The sequence below is a fragment of the Fukomys damarensis genome, unplaced genomic scaffold, assembly GCF_012274545.1.
Source record: "Fukomys damarensis isolate Sample0158 unplaced genomic scaffold, DMR_v1.0_HiC HiC_scaffold_19, whole genome shotgun sequence".
In the NCBI taxonomy this organism is placed as follows: domain Eukaryota; kingdom Metazoa; phylum Chordata; class Mammalia; order Rodentia; family Bathyergidae; genus Fukomys; species Fukomys damarensis.
The window spans coordinates 5,992,530-6,019,667 of record NW_022900931.1 but is presented as its reverse complement, the minus strand read 5'-3'; the positions used below and the strand labels follow the sequence as shown (position 1 = coordinate 6,019,667).

The window sequence follows — 27,138 nt, the reverse complement described above, 5'->3', positions numbered from 1 at the left end:
AGAAAGTGAGAGCAGAGAAAATAGAGGGGAGAGAATTCTATTATCAAAGAAGAAACAACAGGGTACTGGTGTGTGGTTGGCGTACACCTGTTAACATCACCACCATTACTCTGGAGGATCATGAGTTTAAGGTCAGCCTGGGCTACATAGTGAGACCTTGTTACAAGAAGAGAAATAACATGGGACAGATTTCCTGAAGGATACAAGCGCACAAGGGAAAGGCCTCAGAGTCGCCAGCATAATGAATGAAAAGAGACCTACTCAAGGAGCTCTGAGAACCCCAGGTCAGAAACGAGAAGACCCGTAAATCTTCCAGAAGAGAAAAACAACACAAACACACAAGACCGGACCAGCTCCAGTCCTTTCACCTCTAACAATGGAAGCCAGAGTGGACAAGTCAGAAGCAACAAGTTCAAGATGGGGAGAGAAAATTACTTAAAAATCCCAATTCCAACTGCAGGTGTAGTTCATTGGTAGAGCACTTGGCTAGCACGTGCAAGGCCCTGGGTTCAATCACCAGCATGGGGAAAAAAATTTAAAAAGACTGCAGAGGATAGGATAAGACACAACCAGAGAGACAAGAGCTCAATATATCAGCCAAGAACTATCTCAGGAAACCACTAAAGAATGATGCACTCACTGGTTTACACGAAAGCTCATTTAAGAAAGTGGAAGACATGGAACAGGAGACAGAGAATTCAACAGCAACATAAGTGACAGCGACGACTGATGCCCCCAGGAAAAGTTATGAAGCACAGTTGTAATCCCAGCAATCGGGGAGGCTGAGGCAGGACTGCAAGTTTAAGAGTAGCCTGGGTAACTAAGCAACTTAGTGAAATCACCTCTCCAAATTAAAAAAAAAAGGCTGGAAATTTAGCTCAGTGCAAAGGCCCTGGGTTCAGTGGGGGCAGGGGGACTTATGAAGAAGAGTTTAAAGAATAAGTACCCAAGGACTGGGGATTTAGCTCAGTGGCATCTTGCCTGACTCACAAGTACAAGGTCCAGAGTTTGATTCCCGGTACTGGAAAAAAAGAATAAATATCCAAATTGGAAAGTGGAGTGGATTAGAAAGACATGGCTCAAGAGAAGAAAATGCAAGTGAAAACATGAATGAATAAGCCTAGGGCAATGAAACGTTTTAAAAGAAACGAAATATAATCATAGTATATTTTGTATTTTTTTTTAAAAATCAGTAACATAAATGGGTTATTATTCAGAAGCAAGAAACCAGCAGAGGCAGTGACTTCTGAAAGCCTAGCTGCTGAAGCGATGCCTCCTGGTAGAACAGTCAGTCAGGTCTGAGAAGGGGCAGAGCAGGTGCCCTGGTTCTCTAAAAAACTTTGGAGGCACTGGCCTGGCTCTGAAACTTGATGAAAATAAAAGTTAAACAAAGCTTCTTAATTACTCGCTTCACTTTCTGCCCACCACTTGGTCCTTGGAGCTTGTGATACAAGAACAAAACTACTGGAAGAAATGAAACCAAAATGAAGTAACAAAACCCCCAGCTTGGCTGGGTTTTTTCCTACTCACCATCTCTCTGGCTATTTCCAGCGCTTCCTGCAGGCCGTAGAGCCTGCCGCAGACCAGGTAGATTCCATTGGCCCAGAGAATACACCCCTCATGGACCCAAAATTCATTGCTGTCAAGAGGTAGTTCAGGAATTTGTAACTCCGGCTCAGGGCCACCTTCTGAAGTGGTGGGCATAGAGGGCTTTGTGTCCAAAACAGTCTTTTCACTGCTGCCCTCGGTGGCTGCTTTTTTACAAGGGAGCCCCCTGGAGAGGGATCGAGGGCCTCCGCCACAGTCTTCTGAGCGGTGGCGCCGCTTGAACCTGGGATGTGCGGCCAGGCTCCTCTGCTCCTTCTGCTGCTGCTGCTGCTCCTCTTCCTCCTCGGTGTCTGTCTTGGAGCCATTTGAAGCGCTTTTGTGCCGTACCTTGACTTTGCTCTGCATTTCTGTGGCCCTCTTAGGAGGCAGATTCTTCGGGAGAGTGGCTGCATAATCTTGGGGATAAAAGGGTCCAAAGAGGTCACCCATGTTCCGGTAACTGGCCCACTTGCCACAAAGACAGCAGACCAGGTGCCCCATAACAGAAGACTCTGTCACCACAGGTCCCTGCAGCATGAAGGAGGAAGCTGGGAGCACCTTGCTTTCGGTGCTGCTGGGGGGAGGGGTCAGAGACCTCTGACCTTTCCGACCCCTCACCAATTTGGTCTGTTCCTCTTCTTCAGCATTGATGATTGTACAAACGGCTCCAAGTTCACACTTATTTACTACATGGATATAGGGGAAAAAAGACTTGTTCTTGGCATCAGTTTTATCCAGTGGCTGGGTGGCATACTTTAGCTTGATCTCAGGCTCCTGGGGTTCTATGATGGGAACTGCTTGTTTGGTTTTCCGTTTCCTCGGCTGGGCCCCAGGCTTCCTTCTCTCTCTCCTTTGCCTCTGTTTTTTTGGCTTTGGCTCTCCATCTGCAGAACCTTCTGGTATCTGAGGTGGCTGGGGAGGCGGAGGTGGTGGCTGCTGCTGTTTCTTTTGCTTATTTACACTACCAATGGGTCTCCCCTTCTTCTTTCCTGATGGGAAATATCCCTTTGGGGGGAAACTCTCTTGTTTGGGCGAAATGGTCACTGTTTCATTCTCCTTCTCTTCAGCCTTGGGGTTTGCCTCAGGGGCCAATATGCCCACTGGGGCTACATTCTTGGAGTCAGGAAAGATCAAAGGTGCTGTCCCACCCAGGGAACCATCTGGTCTCCCCTGGTTATTGCCAGGCTTCTGTGAGATTGTGGATGTCATGGCGCCAGGGGGTTCCTTTCCAGCAGTAACTGTGTCTGGGTGTGTCTCTGCCTTCGCTTTGTCGTCCCCACTGGCACGCCACTCTTCTGCAGACCTCGCGAGGGGCTTCTCAATGTTAGACTCCTGGCTGGCTGGACTTGCTAGGTCAGACACCACCTCGCCCTTTCTCTTCTCCATCTCGGCCTCCTGGGCAGCCACCGTACCGCCTTCAGGAGGACCGCTCTTTAGAGACAGGATGTCATCTAGTGTCACTGTGTCTCCCCCGGCCTCTGCACTGTTTGCAGATGCACTCCTCCTGATATTTGGGGATGTGATCTTCTGAACTATAGCTTCCAGTTTCAATCCCCGTCCTTTCCGTGGGGGGAGTATTTTGGTCTTAGCAGGGCTTGTGAGGGTAACAGCAGGGCAGTTTCTATTATCTGGGCTTGGAAGGTCCTTGGAGGAATCTCTCTTAGGGATAGACTTGATATCCTGACTGTGAGAAAGATGGGCATAGGAATTAAATGCTTTATCAGTGCCTTCTTTTGATGGGTGAAGGAGGCGCCCTTTATCTTCAGTGTTACTGTGCTTTACATCTTGTGACTGTCTCTTACTGGGAATGGGAGAGATAAAAGAACGGACACGCCTCCGCATGATTAAGGGGTTCTGAGAAGAATGATCCTCTTGACCTGGAAGCCTCAGCATTACATTACTAGGTTTCGATGACTGTGTAGACTCAGCTAGTCCATGCCCATCAGTCTCATGGGGTGGTCCATACCTTTTCTGACTGGACATTCCTGGAGGACCACTGCTTTTGGCTGGAGAAGTTTGCCGAGAGAGATCCCAACAAGATTCTTGCTGTAACTTCTGGGAGCCGTGCTTCAATTCCATGCCTTTGTTAGGCAGACCGTCACTAGTCAGGAGGCAGCGCCCAGCTTCCTGAGAGCCAGGGTCATGGTAAGTGCCTACTGGTGGGCCATACATCATACCATCTTTGTCGTTTTTCAGAGGGCTCCGGACTCTGTCAAGAAACTGCTGCTGTCGTGGGCTCTTCCGAGATCCCTCCTGCCTGTGCTGTGCGGCAGCAATTACTCCCTGAGCAGAACTGCTGCTCCAATCTTTATACTCCTCTTGTTGCTGTTGATACATCTGTCTTTTATAATGGAGCTGGGAATTCAAACCTGGGTTAGGGTCCCCATAAGCATGAGCCCGAGTGTTTGTGTGATATGCAGAGGCCAGGCTCTCTGAGTTGGGAGAGAAGGGAGCGTGTAAAGAACTTCTGTTGGCCCTCTCCGAAAAAGTCATGTGTGGGTTCATGTGATGAGGGTCTCCTCCCGGGCCTCTGCTCCTCCCAGGAGACATCTTTAATTTTTCTGCGAAGTCATGGTACTGAGAAGGGGATCGACCCCTCATGGCCTCCCGACCACCAACTCTGGCAGGGACCCGCCTCATTGGCGTGGGTCTGCTGTCTTGGGGGCCATAGTCTGAAAGGGAATCGTGGGTTGCTGCTCCTGGGCTGGCATTGCCACGGTAAGACTCATGCTTGATGCTAGCGGGATGACAGTGGTCTCCAGATTTCTTGTTGTTAAAACTAGCTTGGGATTTGGATTGTTCAAAGTCTTCCTCTTTTATCTGCCCACTCTGAGATTTCAGCTTTGTTTCCATGGACACCAATCCACCTGGAAGAATGACGGACTGACTTAAACTTGGGTTGAGACGTTCGTTCCTCCCAATTCTGGCGTCGGCACCCATGTGTCCCAGTGAGTGAGCCCCCGGGTCCCTGACAATTTGTCTTAGAGGAGAAATGTCACAGATCACTGATCTCCTTTCAGAGAGGGAGCCCCCAGGCTCATGAGCTGATGACGGAGGCTCTATTTCAAACTTTCTGGGAATTGGATAGTCGGCCAAATTGATCTGTTTCATTTCGGGAGCTGCGCTGCTCGACTTCCTTTCCCAGGGGCCCCAGTGGGGGTTTTCTAACAGGGATCCAATGCTTTTGTTCAGAAGGCCCCTGCTGGCTAATTCATTGGTTTGACTAACTAGAACATTGGGCCTTGCAGTTCCTTCCAGGCCAGCAGCAATCCCCTGATGTTCCTGAACACTCCTGGAATACCGCCTGTCGGGGTGGTGGTGGTAACCCTGAAGCACTTCCTGCAGAAGGCTGGGGAACTTCTCGTTTCTACCCTTTCGTTCCCCGTGGCCAGCGAAGTCCCCCTTTTCTTGCCCTGTAGGATACTGAGGAAAACCACTGACATTTCGTGGCACAGCTGACCCAAAACTTTCTTTGTAACTATAACGCAGGCTTCCAGGAGACTTGCTGGGCTCAGTCCTGCCTGTGTAACTGGGGCCCACCGTGGAGTGGCCAGTCTGGCCATTCCCTTCTCCATTGTGGTTAGAGCTGTTGTCACCATTCTTGTTTCCTTTGCTCCCTCCTCCTAGAGGCTCTGGCTGGGGAAGTGATGTGTGACTGGCTTCCTTTGCCCCATTGTTGCTGGGTGGCTGCTGAGCAGCTGCAGGCTCATCCTCTGGGGAGCCTTTATCTTGTCCACCAGGCTTTTCTACCCGACCTGCCATGGCTTCCCGGGACACAATCACCCCGACTGTCTTCTCGTTGACTTTTGGGTTCCCCTCGGATGACAGTGGGGTGTCCTTAGCACCCGGTGAGGTGGCCTCTTCTCTAGCTGCGGGACTGGCACTCAGTCTCGGAGGCTCATTCTGAGTGCCTTGTGCTGGTGAGGCGCCAGCTTTCTCTGAGGTTCCACCCTTGTAGGTGGTGTCGGAGCTGGTACTCTGGCCGCTTAACTGCCTTACTCTCTCACCTTGGTCCTCTGAGCTACTGGAGCAGCCTCCGTCCAAGGACTCTGCCATTGGGGACTTCAGCTGTTCCTCAGGCTGTGAGGAACCTTCTGAGTTTGTGCAGCTGTCTGCTTTCTTAGATGACGAGGAGGGCCTCTTGGAGGTCTTCTTCTGAGGTGTCAGGGCATCAGAAAGTAACATATGTTGGACGGTATTAGGAAGATTGGCCACCTGTGTACTCAGGGCACTCAAACTACTCAACCCAGGATCCGTCAGTCGCTTTTCTGGAGCCCCTTCTAGCCCAAACCCTTTGAAGCCTGAGGCATGAGAATTAGGACTGGGCATCATCGATGGAGTTGGACTGAGCTGGGGCATTAACTGTAAAATTCGGTTTCTGGAACTCATGGGCACATTGCCTTGCCCACACTGAAGACTCTCCCCACTCTGCATGAGAGGAGATGGGGTGGAGCTGCAGCTTGGAGACTGAACCACAGAGGCAGCTGGAGAGGGGTTAGAGATGGGGCTGAAGTTCTGGTGAAACTGCATGGGGGACCTCACAGGAACCTCGGGCTGGCTGTACTGCCCCAGCAGTTTGGTGGCAGCATTGGTGTACTGCATCACATGCTGAGGGGGATGTTGTTGTTGTTGTTGTTGCTGTTGCTGCTGCTGCTGCTGTTGCTGCTGCTGCTGTTGTTGCTGTTGCTGCTGCTGCTGCTGCTGCTGCTGTGGCTGTGTTTGCTGCTGCTGCTGCCCCTGCTGGGTCCCTTGTGGAATCTTTGCCTGTTCAAAATTCTTCATAGACTGAGGCTGATAGCTGTAATTTGATTGTGTTCCATAAGCCTGTGCATTAGAACCTACATTATGCCCTTCATACTGGGAGCCAGAATTGACACTGTAACTGCCATCATAGCTCTGTCCAGATTGACTGAAACGCTGTGGTGAAGGGAAGGAGGAAGAAGAGGAGGAAGAAGCAGAAGACTGGTAGTGTTGGCCAAACTGACCCACTCTTAACTGGTAGCCAGCAGCAGAGGACGGCAGAGTAGAAGGCCGCTGCATTGGCTGTAGATGGGACGAGCCAGAGGTGGGCTGGCTAGCAGCTTGTGGCAGAGGTTGATGGGACTGGTAAAGCTGTTGTCTCAATTGCTGTACTTGCTGCTGTTGCTGGCTGGAAGCCTGCTGTTGGTACTGAGCACTCCCAGGAGAGAAAGGCCCTGTGTAATCCTGCTGATAATGAGACACACCACCAAGGGCAGAGTGCTGTGCTTGAAACTGGCCTACATGACCCTCACTCCCATACTGATTGCCAAAGCTGCTCCCCTGGGGTGGTCCATAGCTCTGCACAGGTCCAGAAGGCCTTCGCTGAGGAGGCTGTGGGGTTCCTGTTGCCACGGGGTCTTTGTTGCCTGCCATGTAGTAAAAATCTCCAGCCTCTTTCCTGAACCCCTGGTACCCCTGGTGACCAGAGGTCTCACTAGCCATCACTGCAGCAGCAGCTGCTGCTGTTCCTCGTCGTCCACCACCACTGCCACCACCACTGCCACCACTACTGCCACCTGCACCCCCAAAATTCTGGAACATCTGCGCCTGACGAGGGCTGAACTCTTCTATCCGGGATGAGCTGTGTACCTCCTGTGGGTAGCTCTGCTGGTTTCCGTGGTAACTGCTTTGCTCCCGAAAGGACTGCATACTGTTCAGCAGCACAGCAGCAGGCCAACAGCCCTCCTGGAAATAGGAGAAGACAGAAAGACATGAGACACGCTTCTCTGTAGAAATAAAATCAGGTCTAAAACAATTTGGATCCCCAGATGAAGCTGACTGGTTTCAATGTCATCTTTTGTCTTATGTCTATTTCTGATAATGTAAATAAGCAGAGAACTGGCCTAAAGAGTGAAGCAGGAGTCTGTAGTAGAAATTAAAGAATCACTCTAGCTGTGTCAACAGTTTTGAAAGAATTTCATTATTAAATAACATAGCAAGACCCTATCTCAAAAAAAAAAAAAGAAAAGGAAAGGAAAAAAAAGAATTTCATTATTAGACAAATGAGCCTCCAAATTCCAGTTGGGTTAAGTATGGGCCTATGTTATTACTATCCATGAAAAACAATCTTTTTTTTTTTTTTTTTTTTTTTTTTTTTTTTTTTTTTTTTTTTTTTTTTTTTTTTTTTTGCTACCGGGGATTGAACTTGGGACCTTGTGCTTATGAAGCAGGCAGCAAAACCACTAAGCTAAATCGCCAACCCACAATCATTTTTAGGTAGGTTTTTTTTGGGGGGGGTACCAGGGATCTAACTCAGGTCTTTGTGCTTGCGAGGCAGGTGGCAGAACCACTGAGCTAAATCCCAGGCCCCCACGATCATTTTTAAATAAGTCTTTCAGTTATGGCAGGGGAAGGGCAAGAAAAAGCACCTTCATTTTTTTGGCTTTCATATATTGCTCTGGCCTGTGAACTGAGTCAATCCTGAGGCAGCCTCTCCACACCCAGCGACTGCATCCACTCCTGAACTTGGAAACAGAATGGGCCTGAGAACCAATGCCAGTTCCTCATGTCCAGGAGGACACTGTTGCAGTGTTGCTGTAGTTACCAACCACCTGTGACAACTCGTGATCCCAGGTTATCACTGAAGATTCCTCTTGCTGTAGTTACCCACTGAAACTCTGGGTTCCACCTTCCTGTTGCACAGTTTGGTCTAAGGGAGCCCTCTGAGCCAACTGCCTACCGTTCCCAAGCACAAAGGCTAACCCAAAGCTGGACAGTAGCACTGACTGCTTCCAGACTCTCAGCACACCAGCACCTGTAGCTGCCACGGCAGCTTTTCACTTGCCAATCTAATATTCACAAAGCTATTTACCAGCTATTTCTATGAAAACAGGAGTTAAAACAGTCACTTTGATAGACAGCAAAAAAACAGGAAAAAATAGAAAAGAAAAGAAGATTATAAAGCATAGGACTCAGACTCTTCACAGTTACCTGATTAGGCCACCATTCTGCATGATCTTTGCTATAAAGCCTCACATTCTTAAACAACTCATCAAGAGCTGATTTTACTTTTCCTTTTCCTTGGGCTTATATCCTCTCCAAATCAGAGATGAACAGGACAAGGTCAAATTGCTCCAAATAACTTTAAAAAATCAATTATTTATAGTGCAGCATGGTGGTACACACCTGTAATCCTACCACTGTGGGAGGCTAAGGCAGGAGAACCACAAATTCAATTCCAGCCTAGGTAATTTAACAACTTAGCAAGACCCTGTCTCAAAATTAATTTTTAAAAAACTATTTTAGGGCCAGGGATTTAGCTCAGTGGTTCTGCCACCTGCTTCGCAAGCACTAGGTCCTAAGTTTGATCCCTGGTACTAAATAAATAAATAAATAAATAAAAATTTAAAAGAATGTAGCTCAGGGCCAGGGATTTAGCTCAGTGGTTCCACCAACTGCCTCGCAAGTGCAAAGTCTCAAGTTTGATCCCTAATACCAAAAAAAGAAAAAAGTAAAAAGAATGTAGTTCACTCAGTGTGAAGATCCTAGGTTCAATCCCCAGTATTTAAAAAAAAAAAAAATCAATTGTTTATAAAGAACTTATGAAAGACACATGAGATAGGGTGACGTTCTAAAAGACAGCTGGAAGGGCCGGGGATTCAGCTCACTGGTCCCACCGCCTGCCTCGTAAGTGCAAAGACCCAAATTTGATCCCTGCTACCAAAAAAAAAAAAAAAAAAAAAACCCAAACTAAAGACAGCTGTATTTCTCCTAACAGTTTATTAAGCTCATTTCTTAGGCCCTCTTCGGGGAGCTGCAATGGAGTTGCCTGCACAGAGTCAGTGATCCTTTTTTAAAGCTAAGTTAGATTCACCATCTCCTTGATCCTGAACTGCACCATCCATGCTTTTGCACAGAACTCTGCTCTGCTCTGCCTGTCATGGCTTGTCCCTCTCTCTCACCTCCTCCCAGCCTCTGAGCAAATGTCACCTGGCTATCAGGCCTTCCCTGGTCATCCAACTAAAACCGGTTAACTCCATACCCTTACCTTGCTTGCCTCCATCTTCTCCCTTATTTTATCCCCCTCCCTAGTACTTACTCTTAAGAGACACATAGATGTTGCTTGTTTACTGTCTCTCTGCCACTAGTATACAAACCCCTCAAGAAAAGAATGACTGTTCCTCATCATAATCTTCACGTCATTTGAACAGTAGCATAGATGTTTAATAGTGTAAGAAAAAGCTATAGAGAACAAGGCTACAACTCATATTCAGAGGTGGTTCTGTGGGGATGAGAAAACTGTACAAAGCAGAATATGATGGATCTAAAGCAGAACTGGAGGATGCTGCAAACTTGCCTTAAAACCCTATATATATGTCCAGGTCTAAGGAAAAACCCAGCTTATCTTGGGTCCACATGAGAACTGTGAGGAAATAATTCAGAAAGTAAAAATGGATCACAACAGAAGATAGCCAGTAACCTGACCTCTGAAAACCTGACACAGTTCTGAAATATATTACATCTAAAATAGCTAGACAAGGGCCTTCATCTTTGATATTAAGTTGAATTATACAGTCACTTGATCCAAAGCCATCTTTAAATATTCACATACAAGAAACATCAGAGTCTAAAGCAAATGGCTTCTCGTCCTCTTCACATGCCTCTGCAACAGACTGCTGCTTCTATGTTCCACTTAATCTGCTGGACAACAGGTAAGAGCTATTTAAATGGTCATTAAAGCAATGGCACTATTCCAGCAGTTACACATCCTGATTCACTTAATCCTCACAACACTAACACCCTTATTTTACAGATGAGGAAACTGAGGTATGGAATTCACGGTGCTCGTAAGCAGTAGTCCTGAGAGCCCAGTGTGGCCGTCCTCACAGGCCGTGTTCTTTACACTGCCCAGAGGATCTTCCCCATGGCCAGTCACAGAGGCCAGCTATTCTGTCAGAGATCAGTTATGACAGGAGGCAGGTGTTAACTATTCTTGTAGGTAGTCAGGTAGTCCTTTTGGCGCAGGCTTCAACACTGTCCCAGCTAGTTCTCTACCCTTATTTCTAGGACAATCAGTTTCTTGTTTGCAGCATGATTCTACTTTGGTTCTCAAGGCCAGTGGCCTTCTCAACATGGGAAAAAGAAGGCTAAATGAGGTTATACTGAACAAAAACACCAAATCTGGCAGTTGAAGGAATGAAAAGCAGCCAAGATGATCTCTATAAATGAATACATGTTTAATTAATTCTTCTGTAAATTATAAAACCAGATTTCTGAAGGTTTGAATGTATAAACACTTGGTCCTTGTTTTCCCTAAATAGGAGCCCTGAACTGAAGACCATTTTGAACATCAGCACAAAAGGATCTGATCTCCAGATAGGGAAAAGAGATGTGGGCACAATTCCTCCTTAGGTCTGTTCTCAGCTCTTCACCATAGATTTCCCGTCCTGAAGATGCCCTTCTCTTTATCATTAGTTTGTGGACTAGAAAGAGGAGGAAAAAAACCCCAACAACCAATACCTTCTGCCAAGCATCAGTCCAGCTAAATATTCTTATGTGAGTACCAAGGTGATGCAGATTTATCTTTTTAGGAGTAAAGCAAGCAGGGAAACCAAATATACCAGCAATAGAAAATGTACACCATACATATTTGTAATTTCACCATATTTTTTTTCTTTTTATTGAGTTTATTGATACATTCTAGGTATACAGTAGTTACACTCATTACTGGGATCTTGTACCTTTACATGACAGGTCTTGGTTCACCATTAGCATATAAAAAAAGCTAATAGTTAATAAAGGTCATCCCAATACTACCCATCATTTTTTTAAAGTATCACTGTAATCAATTTTAAAGCACTGTGATGAATCATGACAAATGCCTAAATACTTGTTTCACTAAAATATGCAGTAAAGAAAATTCAGTACCTCAGAGGAAGTCTGAAATCCATAAGGAACTTTCATACATACTTAAATAAGTTCACCAACACACTTCCCCTCTCTCCCTTTCCTGATTTGCTCACATATTCCTATCTGTATATACATCCTATCTGTACATCTCAGACAAGATGGAGGTGGATAGTTAGGTCCAGAACTTTCCAGATCCACACTCTGACCATCTGGCAATGGCCAAGTTCTCCATGATGGCTGACAACCTTGCTGTCTTATATAGAAAGCCAACATTTAACTTTCTTTGTCCTTCTGCCTTCACACATTCAAAACCATCCCATTCTATTACCTCTCTCCAAAGTTCTCCAAACTGTTCAAGAAAGCTCTTCTCATCTAAGTGCCTGCATACTCTTTCATTGCAGGATTAACCACTGCACTTCTGCTGATTTCCCTTCCTTTAAAAAATGATCCATTAAACTGGACATAGTGATGCACGCCTATAATTCCAGAACTCTGGGAGACTGAGGCAGGAGGATGATAGTCTGGACAACTTACTGAGATTCTGTCTCAAAAAATTAAAAAAGGGGTAGGGATGTAGTTCAGTACGATATAGCCCAAGAAACAAAGACACCTCTGATCCTCAAGAAATTAACAATCTACATGCTTCTGGTTATGGAGGGATATTCTTTGTTTGGCCTCCTACCCCACTCCTCACTCACCACCATCCTACTGTGTACCCTAGGAGGGGCACCACAGAGACTCTCCACAGACTCTGTCACCCTCTGCCTTCTGGCCCAGTATAGAGACAGTGAGACAGAAGCATTTACTTTCCCATCCTGCAGTTAATGAAGCTGGTGGAGACTCTCAGTGGCCAAAGCTTCTCCAGCTTCCAGGAACCACGTCCTTGTGCCTCCAGGCCTAAGAGATAATAACCACCTGGGACCGCCAACTGCCAGGCCCGAAGACGTCACAGTCCTCATTGGTTCGTCCAAATCTTGCTCACCCTTTACAAGCAGTCTCTTTATTAATCTTCTGCAGTGCCAACTCAGCTTCATGATCACCCCCCTGCCATGTCCTCCTCGGCACACCAGAGCTGGGGACTGCTTTCCAGGTCCTTTTCCAGTATGGTTCAGGATTGGAGTTCACAAAAGCAGCAGTTTCCGAAGCTCTGGAGAGCACGTGCCATGGCACTTCAGCCTGAGGCCATCAAAGCAACCTGACTAGACTCCCCAATCCCAGTTCTCCCAAAGTTGGATCAACGGTTAATTCCCGCCATCAAAACCCTTCATACCTGGAATGAACTCTCAATGATACAATTAAATGCTCCTCAAGTTACCAGTTTGAATGTGCCATCTGTTTTCTACTGGGACCCTACCTGATAAAGTGCTCTCATTCCTAGGATTTTAAAGTACATTATTATCACTTGGGGAGTGAAAGACTTCTACTTTCATACACTATGGCGTACAATAGGGACTCAAAATCCTCCCTCAACAAAACACCTAGAAATGTCAGACAAAGTGCGCAGCTAAACTGCAAGAGATGCCCAGGGTTCAAACTCAGGATGTTAAAAACCAAGTAGCAAGCAGGAGGTAGGCTCTGAACCAGGGACAGGGTCTGCATGCAGAAACAGAAGATAATTATGCTGTTCTATTCTCAAATGCCTCAGCTTCCTATCCTTAAAGAAAAGCACAATCATTCTGAGCCAGAAGTTTTGGAATAAGCCTAAACTCATATCCTAAACCCTCTGCATTTAAAATGTGGCCTAATCATGATGTTGCTCTTTCATCTTCTTTCCTCCCTACTCCTGTTCCAGCCACTTTCATCTTTCTAGCCCCACAGAATGCCTCCTGAAGTTCCCTGACCTGCATCACTCAGCGCATTGCATGCCCCAACAGTGCCACCCAGTACACAGGCCTGGATGTCCTATGGCATCTTCAATACAGTTTCTGCTCCACCTCTCCACCAAGCCTGCTTATGGCTCTCTGTGCCATCACCCCCTTACCCTGGAGCCTTCTCTGGCATACACCTAAGCCCATAAATTCCTCCTGACAGATCAGGTTACATGGCTCTCAAAACCCTAAGAACTGCTGAAATAGGATCATCTCTTCAAGTCTTCCTTAAAGCAGAGTGTATGGACCTCAACCATTACCTGAGATATGTGGCTACTAATATACTATAAACACCATTTATTAAGCACCTTCTACATGTCAGGCTGTCTGGTCAATCTATCTATCTATCTCTATATATATCTATATCTATCTATCTATCTCTATATATCTCAAGGGGGAAAACCCAATAAATGTCCTTTTCCCGAATCACCCTTCTAGGACAAACTGAAGCTGATAGTCTTGAACTCAAAATTCTTTTCATTCTGAAGCCCATGAGTATTCCTTTCACTGTGCTATAAAAGGAGCAAGGAGATTCCAAACCCATGTTTTTAAAATTCTGACAAACACTTGAATGACACTGTAACACCTGGCTATCACTTATTTTCTGCATGCTTAACACACGCCACATATTCTACCAGGTGCATTACACAAATGTTAATGTTTTTGATCCTCACCACAATCTAAGATGTATCAGTATTCCCTTTTGTACACTGAGGCTCAAAAAAATTTTCAAAAGTGAAACGTTCTTACCAAACAGAGAGGTGGGTTATGAAACGCCCACCCCAGTGTCCAGCCTGCGCGTCTAACAGAAGCCTTACTATCACAGACTGAAGCATTTTAGAAAGGTGTCTTGAAACTTGCTGGAACTGAGTTGAGCAGAGTGTACCTAAGCATATATGTACCACTTGTTTCATACGTGTGTAAACTGAGTATACCAGGGACTTGATTTTCTACTTTATATTCTGGGTCCCGCTCTCTTTTCCTCAGTGGCCAACAGCTGTCTCAGCACACTCAATCCTTAAGACAGTGTACTGACTGACGGTGCCTGCTGGTCCCTGCCTGGGAGTTCAGAAAGAAGACTCAACTCAGTCAGAATTCAGACACCTGTCCCACTATCTCACAGCAAAACACACCCCAGAACACAGCAGACACAAGAAATTTGCTCTCTGAGGGTCAATATGTTTTATATCAGCCATATAAACTGTAAAAATTTCCACCTTCAATCAGGATCAAACACATGCAGGCAAAAATGCGAAGGCACAAATTTATAGCTATTAAAATTTCCAACAATATGTAAGAGATGATATCCTACCTGGTGAGGTTAGAATGAAAAGTGGTACAAAAAAATAACAAATGAGCATAAATTATTACAACTCTTTGGAAAAGCAAGTTGATAATAAAATCTCATATCACAATACAAACTACCAAGAGATTGCTCCAGTGTTGCTGTAAAGGAAAAAAAAAATCTGACAATCTAACTCTTTATCACCTGAAAATAATTACACAAATTAGGGCACATCCATTCAAAGAAACAGCAAATGATCACTGAAAATGCCAGTGATGCATGCTTGTAACCCCATCACTCTGAGAGGCTGAGACAGGAAGATGCCAAATTCGAGGCCAGCCTGAGCAACTTTGTGAGACAACAGCTCAAAATAAAAAACAAAATGGGCTAGAGCTATAGCTCAGCACAAAGGCCCAGGCTCAATCTCCAGTACCATAAAAATAAAAAATGCAAATGCTTATTATGTAACAAATAAAGAAGAGCAGCATATACAACTCATAGCTGTACTATGATTACAACTATAGAAGTTAGGCATTGACTTGGTCGGGGACCAAAGGAAATGATACAGAAAAATGAAAACCTCTTTGACTATCCACAGTAGTGGACTGTGAGTGTATTTTCTCCCTTTTCATTTCATTAGTTTTTGTATAGGAAATAATCACTTCAATGCTTGGCATGGGGGCACATGCCTAGGATCCCAGTATTTGGGAGGCTGGGGCAGTAGAACTGTTGTGAGTTCGAGGCCAGCCTGAACCACATGGCGAGACACTATCTAAAAACAACAAGAAAATAATCACATAAAATATAATTAATATTGGGTGTGATGGCACATGTTTATAATCCCAGCACTCTGGAAGCTAAGGCAGAAGGATATTAAATTTGAGGCCAGATGGAACTAGACGGCGAGAATGTATCTCAACATCTCCCAAAATATTTTCAGTAATCTCATTATTCCTTACATTCATGATGCTTACTACAGTGCCTCAACAGTATCTCTGTTCCATCTGTATCTACTGTCAGCAGAGAGCTTCTCTGCCCAGGCGAAGGAAAGGAGGCCAGAAAATACCACAAGCCCAGAGCAGGTGAGGGCCAGAAAAATTGGTCAGGTAGAACAACGACTCCAGGAACCCAGTGCCCATACCACACGTACACCTTGGATACCCCAGCACCTAAACAAGTGTGCACAGGGTCACTGGCTCTATTTCTCCAAATCAGGCCTAGAAGCAGCTGAATTCCACTCCACAGTGGGCAGGCCTATTTTTAGACATAATCTCAAACAGCCAAGAGGCTAAAGCATCTCATCAACTGCATGCTTCTGTAACTCTGCAAGGAAGTGCCAGAAATCAGCATCTGGCCAGGCCCAGGAGCCGAGGCCCACCCTGGCCCCATGCCCACTCAATGGATGCCTGACTTATGTCCAGGGGCATCTCCAAATCACTCAAGTGGCCATGTCTACATGCACGATGGCCAAGCAGTTCCTAGAAAGGGGACAGAGGGGTAGGGCCAATGCATCTTAGGGGCTAGCTGGGGCTCCCTGTGGAATTTTCTTAACAGTTGAGCCTCAGAGATTTTGAGTTGTTCCTGAATTTTCTTTCTCCTTTAAAGGTCGAGTGCATGATGTTTAAACTTTCACAGACAAAAGAATCAGACAGCAGTTGATGCTGCCATCGACAGTGGGTATGGTGGTACAGGCTTGTAATCTCAGCTACTCAGGAGTCTGAGGCAGGAAGATTGCAAATTCAAGACCAGTCTGGACACTTTACTGATACTTTATCTCAAAATTTAAAAAATAAAAAGAACTGGTGTAGTTCAGTGGTAGAGCATCCCTGGGTTCAAGCACTGATGTCACCAAAGGAAAAATGTTTCATTTTATTATTCATTCAAAAATAATTTTGATTTAAAATGCAAGATACCAAGAACTAGTTCATAGTACAAAAATGAAAAGGTATATGATGGAAATTATAAGCTTTACTGAAGGACCCAAAAGAAGAGCTCAAAACAAAACACAGCGTGGTTAGATGAAAAAGGCAGTATCTCCAAGACCTGTCATGTAAAGGTACAAGATCCCAATGATGAATGTAACTGTACTGCATACCTAAAATGTACCATAAACTCAATGAGGGAAAAATAAAAATTAACATTAAAAAAAAAGCAGTATCATCAAGAAGTCAAGGGGCCAGGGATCTAGCTCAGTGGTTCTGCCGCCTGCTTTGCAAGTGCAAGGTCGCAAGTTCAATCCCCAGTACCAAAAACAAAACAAAACAACAACAACAACAAAGTCACGTCTCCACAGATTAGTTTATAAGATTCAGAGTTCAGTCAAAACAACAAAGTATGGGCTGGGGATTTAGCTCAGCAGTTCGGTGGCCTGCCTTGCAAGTGCAAAGGACCCGAGTTCAATCCCTGGTACCCCCCCAAAAAAAAAGTATGAAAAATTTTTAATCAAAGTGTATTACATACATGTATGAATCTGCCAAAATGAAATCCATTACTCTATGCAACCAATAAAAAAAAAGAGTGAAAATGTTTTTACTTTTAAATAATTTTAAGTCCAACAACAGTTCAAAGTAGCTGGGCAAGGTGGTACACACCTGTAATCACAGCACTCTGGAGAGTGAGAAAGGAGGACAGCCATAAGTTTGAAGCCAGCCTAAACTATACAGCAAGACCTTGTCTCAAAAAAAAAACACACACAGGGCTGGGGATTTAGCTCAGTGGTGCCATAGCCTGCCTTGCAAGCACAAGGTCCTGAATTTCATTCCTTGTACCAACCACAAACACACACACACACACACACACACACACACACACACGAATAGTTCAAAGTACTAACACATTCTTTCAACAAGACTGCCCAACTAGGTGTTTCTATCACCTGCTGTATTACTACTGTTTTCCTCTTTGTATTGAGTGTTTTGGAAGAATCCTACCATTTTTTACCAGTTTGTCCTTTGTCAAATACTGACCCATAGCCAGTATCTACTGGAAATGCCCACAAATGAATCTACTGTCTCTATAATGATTGTCCAATTACTTACTGGCAGAACTGGTATTGAACCCAGGGATTCTGCACTGAGTTATATTACTAGCCCTTTTAAAAAAAAATTTAAGAGTCTACTAAGTCACTAAGTTGTCCTGGTTGGGCTCAAACTTGCAGTTCTCCTGTCAGCCTCCCAGAGGGTTAGGGTCACAGATGTGAACTACCGCTGGTGACACTTTTTATACATCATTCTTTTACATTTCTTAACAGCAGAGGTTTGCCTCCTCATACATTTACTCAGCACTTAAACTGTCCCAGATTTAGCTGGTGGAAACCCCTTTAAAGTGGTACCTGTGTCCTCTTAATTCCATTCTTTGAAAAACTTCCTTACTTACTGGCAAAAAACTCTTCAGGCTCATCTGGTACTGTCCCAACCCCCAGCACCAGCTATTTCTTCAAGGACACTTGCTTCCATCTAAGATGTAAGGGCTAAGATTATTCATGGCTACTGGGAGGCTACTGCTTCTAACTAGAAAATACTACGAACATATGCATACTCATTCCTATAGCTATGACTATATTTATAGTGTATATGACTATATTTATAGTGTATATATGTTAAAGGCCATGAGATCCTATCAACACCTCCAATTTTAACCCAGCCCTAGAGTTTTTTTTATAGCCTTCCATTTTTCCATGTAATTCCTTCCTCAGACCATAAGAAACCTAGATCTCATTATCCTCAATAAACACTTAGCATACTTGCTAAACCAGTTTACCCATTTTGCTCTGCATAACCAATGCCCCAAGCTCTTCAGCCTCATCCTTCATACCCCTCCCCAGCACCTCCCCAGCCATGGGACTTCCCACTGCCTATGTATGTCTGTCCTTCTTCCACTACTTTGATAAACCAATTTCAGAGTTCATCCAAGAAAAATCTAAAGAAAACACATAACACAAGTCAGAAAAACTTGAAAAACTGTAAAAAGTCAGGAGATATTTGCCCTATTATATATCAAACTTTCTTTTCCTAATTAAAATTAACTAAAAATGTTGATATAACATGCCACCTTTGGGGGAGAAAATAATTGTGTTACTCCTACCTCATGACATTCACAAAAAATAAACTCTAGGTGAATTAAAGAGCTAAATGTTGCCCACCACCACCTCCAAAAAGGTAAAAGAACACTTAATCCTAAGGACCAAGGTGACAGTTTGGGTTTCTAACTACCATTTCTTACTAAATAGAACCTGGACTTCTTGGGAAAATGGCTGATTTTCCAAGGGACAAGCAAAGCATACAGAATAGGGCTATAACATTTCACTCTTGCCTGAAAGCCAGGACACGGAATCTAGAGGGGATGCCTCGATGCCAAGCAGCTTGGCAAGGTAACTGTGGTCATGCAAGTTTGTATTAATGTGACTTAATTAGCTGACTGAATTACTAGTGGAATTTTTGGTACAAGGATGACTCTCAGTAACATGCCATGGTATATGAAAGAGGGTGTCTTGATAAGGTGTTTACTAAGTCCCAACTGTTACTTCTGGGTTCTTGGTTTAGAAGTACCATTAGTCTCTGTACTTTCCTGTAAGTTTTACGTATTTTCTAACAAAACCTAAAATTCTGGTTCCTGGTGTAACCAATCTGAGAAAATTCCAGAGCCAACATCATAGAATTCAAACCCTTCAGTTTCTGACACCAAAAGAACTCTTGTCCTCACCTTTCTCTTGGCCCTCCTTCACATCTCCTGCTCCAGTGACACCAAATACCTCTCAACTTCCCAAATGTACTTCAGACTCCTTTCCCATGCCACTCCTGTGGCCACTATGCTACTCTCCCCTTTCACCATCTGACAAGACACTTCTGTAAAGACTAATTTCAACATCTGTCCTTTTGGGAGCCCTATTGTCTTGGTCCCTGCAGCTCCTGGCAGCTTGGACTCTGAAACAGGTTTTGCAGCTTACTGATAGTGAGATTCTCAGCATATTATGTACTTCTCTTTAGAATAAAAAATGCCCCCGTGGTTTGCCCCTGCTATAAGGAATACCACACCGCACTATGCCAAAGGCCACTACTATGTGGTCCACAGATGGGAATCACTTCTGTCACCCAGAAGCTGTCTCAGGTCCCGTGGACCCACAGGACCAGACTCTGAATGTTAAACAGTTTACAGCAGGTCACACACACAACACAGTGCTGCTACAAGTACTGGCCAAAGGCTGAAGAAAAGGGCCACAGAGGTAGTTTTTTTGTTTTTGTTTTTTGCTGTTGTTGTTTGTTTGTTTGGAACCAGATATTGAACCAGGGACCTTGCACTTGTGAGGCAGGCAGTGAGCTAAATCCCCAGCCCACACAGAGGTAGTTTGGATGGGAGTAGAAGTCTTTGGAGGGTTTTAAGCTAGGGAGTGACAGACTATGCTATGGTTTCAGTTTTCAAGTGGCAATACTGGCTGTTTTGTAGAAAATACACTATGAGAGAGGTAAAAGCAGAAGTAGAGTCAGAAAAGAAACTATTTTGGCAGTGTGGTAAGGGATATTGGCTACATGGATGAATCCAGTGTTCACGGAGGTGGTGATATGTGGTTAAAAATAAAGGACACAGTCTGAAGTCAGAACCAGCAGAAACTGCTAATGGGTCACAAGTAGATGTGGGGGATACAACCAAGATGACAAACCGTAGTAGCTACACTAGCTGAGCACCCGTGGTCTACAGGTGAAAACTCATTCAATCTTCACAGTAATCCCATGAGGCAGAGTACAGCTAATGACCCCACACTTATTAAAATGAAGGCAATGAGGCCTAGAAAAGTTTAGCAACTCCTCAAGGCCTTGACACCAACCCCTAGCTTCAAGCCCTGCCTGGTAGTAGGCTTGGGCATCTGTACTCCAGCACCACGCCCTTTGGAGAAACTGTAAAAACCGACACCATTTTTGGAGAGGGATAAGACTGGGAGCAGGACAGGAATCAAGAGTGCTTTGCCAGACGTGTTACCTCTGAGGTTCCTACTGGACATCCAAGTGGAGTAGTCGGTAGACAACTGGCTTAAGGGGATCTCAGCAAAAGGTGAGGGTGGAAATCAAATCAGAAGGTCAGCAGCACAGAGACAGTATTCCAAAGGGGTTGATGAGATCACCAGGAGCCAATTTTCAAGTTGCAGGGTGTGAAATTAATTTAGTGGGTCATAAATAGCACTTCTAAGAAATAAAATAGAGTAAAATGGAAAATAACAATGCCCAAGGCTCACAGTAAAATGAAATATAGGAACTATTTTGTGAAACTTTTGTTTCAGTTTTGCGTGCCTGGTGCATAAGCCAGTGCAGTGTGTCATCCTTTGTCACAGGATGTCATTTGGTATAGCTTTTATTTATTTTTTTTTTTAAAAAAAGAGGTTTAGCCAGATATAGTGGTGCACATCCATAATCCCAGCACTCTGAGGGGATGAGGTAGTATTCCAATCCCAGCCTGGGCAATTAATTAAATGATTTAAGAATACCCTTTCTCAAAATGTGGGGGGGATGTGGCGGAGGATATATAGCTCAGTGTGAAGGCCCTGGATTCAACCTCCAGTAGTTTTTTTAAAAAGGTTTAAGGCCACGGGTCTAGGGATTAAATATAGGCTCTATCTTCAAATCTCTCCAAAATTTAGAGGTTAAGAAGAAAAGGGTGGGAGAGGCACAAAGGGAAGGACGTTGAAGAGGGAAAAGGAAAGGAAGTATGGTCTCAGAGCCAGGCAAGTATGACATGTTAAGAAGCACAATGTGCGGCATGAGTACAGAGAAGAATTAACTGCTTCAGCTAAATACAGAATGAAAGGGTAGGGGGTGAGAAGCAAGATCAAGATTTTATTTTAGGGGACCCTAAGATATCCATCCTATAATATCCATAAATAGCAAATGTCCAGTTATTTGTTTGGATTTTTTTTTAAGCATCTACTATATGCAGGGCCTAGGAGCACACTAGACTCTGTTCTGAAAAGGCTCACATTCTTCAAGAGTAAAAACAGGCCGGGAGTGTTGGCGCACGCCTGTAATCCTAGGGGAGGCTGAGGCAGGAGGATCGCTGTGAGTTCGAGACCAGCCTGGGCTACACAGTGAGTTCCAGGTCAGTTTCAACTACATAGTGAGTGAGACCCTGTCTCAAAAAAACAAAACCAAAAAAAAAAAGTAAAAACAAAGGTGGTAAGGTGAGATCAGGGTTACAAACCAGTATGGCAATTTTCCTAACCATACTGTCCAATAATGGCTAATCCAAACCCACCACTCCAATATCTGTACTACTCCCTCCTGTCTTGAGCTTTGCCCCTCCCAAAACCACAGCTGAGTCATTCTTCAAGGTCATCTGGCCTCTTCCTGAAGCTCCCAGGGAATTTCTCACATCAGTGATCTTGCTTTCCCTGAATGATGGTGACAAGCTTTTTTGTCCATTCTGCTATCTGGCGCTCTCGCTCCTCTGCCTTGCCCTTACTTCCCTACCTTATATAAATGCCTCATCTCCGCAACTAGGCCATGTATCAGGCACATAATAAACATGCCTGACATCCACATGGTCCTCCAGCAGAAGCCAAGCAAGTCCCTGCTATAAGACATCCCTCAATTCAACTCACCTTTCAGCAGTCTTACTGGAACAGGTCCAATGCATTCACCCTCTAACCTAAAACCTTTCCCTGGCTCCTATGATTAGCAAAGCACACAGACTTCTCAGTCTTGTCTTCCATGCAGTCACAGACTGAGCTCTTGCCTTCCCTACCTCCCAGAATCCCTAAAGCTAGGGCAATGGCAATGGCAATCATACTCCCCCAAATTGCAAAGATGCTGATATTAAATTTTACAAAGGAGATCAATATTCATCAAACTGTTGACAACAGATGTGTTTGGGATGGGATAACACGGGGCAGTTATCTTGTAGAAACCGGTTTCACCAACACATTAATTTTTAAGCATGAAATAAAAGTTAAAACAAATTAATATATTTATACCTGATATCTGAATGCTTTAAGTGGATGAGGCAGTATTTTACAGTTTCATTTATTCTTAACTCTGTGACATAATTAGCCATCCTGCAGATGAGGAAACTGAGCTCAGAAAGCTTAAGTAACTCTCACAAGTTCACACAACTCTCCTCAAAGAAGACAAGATGGGATGAAGCCAAGTCTAAAACAGAATGTTTCCAAGCCTCTAGTGTGCATAATGACCCCTATGTCTTCCCCACCTTGACCAGCACGCTTCAACTTCATTCCAGCTGCCTTCTGCTGGAATAATATTAGCTTTAATGACACAGTATTCACCTCTAAGTCCAGCGCAAATCCCATTTTTCCCCTCATGCCTCTGTAGAACAAACCGTGGTCAGAACTATCAGCTATTTCCCCCTCAGTTTCCCCACAATGTGGGATCTTGGCTCTTCTACAGCCATGTATAATAAGCATTCAAAGGCTGGGTGAATAAGGGAAGGGAAATGAGGTTTTAAAGGGGAGGAATGGTCCAGAAGTGCTGTGTACATGCATCAAGTCCCAATGAGGAATGTGAGCACTGTGTACTATAAACATGCATAAATATAAATCAGAAGTTGTGGTCTGATTGGAGAAGGCGTCCAAGAGATGTAGGGAGGGGGAGGATGGCAAAGGGAAGAGATTTAAAAAAAAAAAGAATTAAGAAATGTCATGTAGTAACTCCCCACGATGACTGTAATCATTATGTACTCCAAACAGGTACCAATAAAAAATTTTTTTTAAGTCTCAATGAATTCAGGTGGCAATACAAATCCTCCTGCTGACAAAAGCAAAGTTCACAGATGAAAATCAAGATTTGGATTGGGGGTATAGGTCAGAAGTAAAGCTTGTTCTTAACACACACAAGGCTCCAGGTTCAACCCCTACCATAAGACAACAACAAACCCCAAAAGTTTTGATCTTGAGGAACTTTAACAGTGAGAAAAGGTTTTTATAACCCCTCTTCATTCTCCATTTTGAACCTCCTTCTACTTGCAGCATCAGGAGAGGCAAGATGGTTTTCACCTTTTCTGAGAAGAAATATAATAGATCACCATTTCTGGCAAGTAAATACTGCATAACTTACTACTAAAAATGTAAACACAAATCCAAAGGCTTTTTAAAAGATTCTGAAGTTCTGAAAATTACTTTCCAAAGGCTCTGACCCTTGGAAGAAGGAACCTAGGTTTAATACAACAAAGTGTAAAAGTGCTGTTCTTTTACATATTGCTAAATATGAAGACACAGAGAACCAGTGAGTCACATGTTTAAAATTCAAAAGCTCTTTAACACCAACTGAACACATATGAATTTATGGGGATAACTTGAATCCAAACACACTGTAAAACAAAAGTGCAACTAACAATCCCAGGGAGAAAATATGGGATGAGACAAACAGATTTTAACATGTCTTTGGTCTTCTTCGGCAAAGCAATGAGAAAAGCAGTCAACCAAAGCATTCCGACTTGATTTTGTTGGCGGCATCAACACCACAGGTCAACATATCAAATGAAGCAAACGGCAGAACTGACTTCTATGAGTCTAGTGCCACTCCAGCTAAAAGCCAATGGACCTTTTTACAGTTTACAGGGTCCTCTCCATATGGCTGTGGATGCAAGCATGGGAAGAATCTGGCCAATTAAATTCTATGAAACAAACATAGGAGCTGGGAAAAGTAGAGGTGAATGGACTCACTCTAAATTCATAGACTACAACATACGGAGACGCAATGTGTTAGTTTTAGTTCTTTCTTCCAACTTCTACACCAGGTGTGGGGGTGGACACCTATAATCCCAATATTCTCTAAGGCTGAGGCATGAAGACCACGTACTGAAACCCAGCCTGGGTAATTTAGTAATTTAGCAAGACCCTGTCTCAAAATAAAAAATAAAACAAGGGCTGGATATATTTCAATGTGAAGGCTCTGGCTTCAATCCTGAACACAGCAAAATAAGAAGAAAAAAAATCCTATAAACTAAACATACTCCTATAGATTTAATTTCCCACTTAAAAATCAAACTCAAAACCATCAAAGCCCACATCTATAACTATTTCAAAGGACCATTTCAAACTGGTCATAACTCCAGCTCCAAACTAGTAACCTCAGAGTGTCCAAATTAATCTGGGACAATAAGATGCCAAAGAAATGAAAAGGCAGAGCAGTGCAGCAGCACACAATCTTTGTGAATGGCATTCCCCCTTGGCCCTATTTTAGGTTCTCATGTCATAGCAAGGGTTTAGCAAATATAAATATAAAAGATGGTGAGACAAAGGAAAAGTAACACCCATCTGCTGTCTTTCCCAAGAGATTTGAGAAACATAACCCCTCTTCCCCCTCTCACCTGAGGCGTCTTTTGAAGTGATGCCTAAGGGAGCCCTGAGAGCGCCTTTCTTACCTGGAGTCAAACTAAATTAACAGCAGAAAGGGACCAAGAAAAATAGGTTAAAAAAAAAAAATCACCTGAAGCAGGTGCCAGTGATGCACTCAAGTCCGAAATTTAGAAAAGTTGAGGCAAGAAGATCACAAATTCAGGTCCCATCTGGGCAATTTAGCAAGAACCTATCTAAAAAAAAAGAGGGTGGGGTGGGGGGTCTGGTGATATAGGTCAGTGGTAGAGGGCCCCTAGGTTCAATCTTCCAGCACTGAGGGAAAAAAAATCATCTGGAAACAGAATTTTATTTTAGTAAGCAAAATGAGCAAAAACATATTTTATTTTAGCAAGATACAATTGCTTCCATAACTAAACTTTGTTTTGTATTGATTCTCCTGAGTTTTGAAAAACGTGCTAATCTAGAATCAAGAAACTCTGGGGCCGGAGAATTTGACTCAATGGTTCCTCCACCTGCCTTGCAAGTGCAAGGCCGAGTTTGATCCCAGTACCAAGAAGAAGGAAAAAAAAAAAAATAGAATCAGGAAACTCAAATTTAAATATTTCCCACTTGTTCTGTGACTTGGCCAATTTAACCCACAAGTCCCACTTTTTTCATCTGCAAAATGGGTATTAGCCTGCTTTGCCACCCCGCAGGAAGTCCCACAATATCTGCAAATTGGTTAAAGTGCCATGCAAATTAAAATTATCATTATTAGTATCACCACCCTTTTCCCCTCCCCTAAGTGAACAGTTGAATCAAAGAATAGGCAAGAGACACACATAATAAGGAAAAAGTTAAAAAAACAGGTTATATAAATGCCTCATCGGTCCAGGATTTAGCTCAGTGGTTTCACCAACTGCCTCACAAGCGCAAGGTCCTGAGTTCCATACCCGGTACAAAAAAAAAAAAAAGCGCCATCGCTCAAGCACCGGGAGGTAGCCTGGGCCCCGATCCACCTCAGGAAGGAGAGCCACGCCTTCCCCCGCCCCAGCCGCCATCACTCAAGCGCCGGGAAGGTAGCTGCGCGGGCACCCCTGAACTCCCATAAGTTCCCCACCACCCACACTCTCAGACCTCCTGACTGTGCCAGACTTTGGACCCACTCTGCAGAGGCAGAGGTGGTCATCAAGGGTATTTTTCTGAGTTCCCAACTTTGAACATCTTTAAAGAAAGAGCGTGGGAAACCTGTAATAGAACGTTGTGGAGTTCAACCATGCAGAAGGTTGGGGAACTCAATCTGGGCCTTGCAGCCCGGGGTCAGTCAGTGTCATGGGGTTCAGCCATCAGCTAAATGAGACTAGGGGTCTTGCATCGTCGCTCTGTCTGAGCCATTAAATGGTAAATACACTATATTCAAATTTTGTTCACTGCAGACATGTTCTGGACTGCTTCTTGATTTCAATTTAACTCAAATGATTTAAGGGTGATAGACTAGTGACTACCACAGGTGGTCAGTGTCCAAGTTGTGCTTGATCTTAATGTGTTGCTGATTGTATCAGTTGGGATAAAGCATTGCGGTTGAATTGATGAGCTGTTTTCTCTGATGTTATGAAGATGAGAACGTCTGTGGGTCGTTAGAGACACAGAAGCTAGGGCGCAACTATATCAGGAAGATTTGGGTGATAATCCAGAGATTAAACCAAGGACAGTCCGACAACAAAAATAAAAATGAGAAAACACTTAAGCAAGACACAAGGACAGACTTCCAGTTCACCAATGGCAAACAGTAGGGCAAATGAGGATGAAAAGACCGATAGTGAACCACCACCAGGACACCCTGAACTCAAATCACAGGAAGTAACAAAACAGATCAATTAGGCTCTAGAAAAATTCAAAACAGAAATAATTTCCCAGATAGCCATAGAGATAGTGAGCAAAATGGAAGTCACGATTTGAGACTCTAGAGCAGAAACTGACAAAAAAATAGATGAGCTCAGGACCATGATAGAAGCCATGAAGGCCCAGCATAAGAAAGATATGGAAAAAATAAACACCCAACATAGGAAAGAAATGGAATCCATAAAACAGATTCAAATAGATAATCAGGAGATTAAACATCCATAGAAAGTGTATGCAACAGAATAAAAGAATGCAAAGACAGGCTCTCAGATATAGAAGATAAGACTGCAGTCAGTGACCATGAAAAGAGAGGTCTCTTAAAAACAGTAAGAGATCATGAAATCGATCCA

The 27,138-nt window shown here is 44.1% G+C and overlaps 1 protein-coding gene across 2 annotated transcripts in view; it reads right to left on the bottom strand.

The window, feature by feature from the left end:
• Window positions 1–27,138, bottom strand: part of Tcf20 (transcription factor 20) — a 105,271-nt gene that overhangs the window by 39,870 nt on the left and 38,263 nt on the right. For both annotated transcript variants that reach the window (XM_010634404.2, XM_010634405.2), the window contains one exon: window positions 1,531–7,293. In XM_010634404.2, coding sequence (XP_010632706.1) covers window positions 1,531–7,257 — 5,727 coding nt within the window. In that variant the 5' untranslated portion in view covers window positions 7,258–7,293. Of the gene's footprint in view, window positions 1–1,530; window positions 7,294–27,138 lie in introns of those variants that run through there.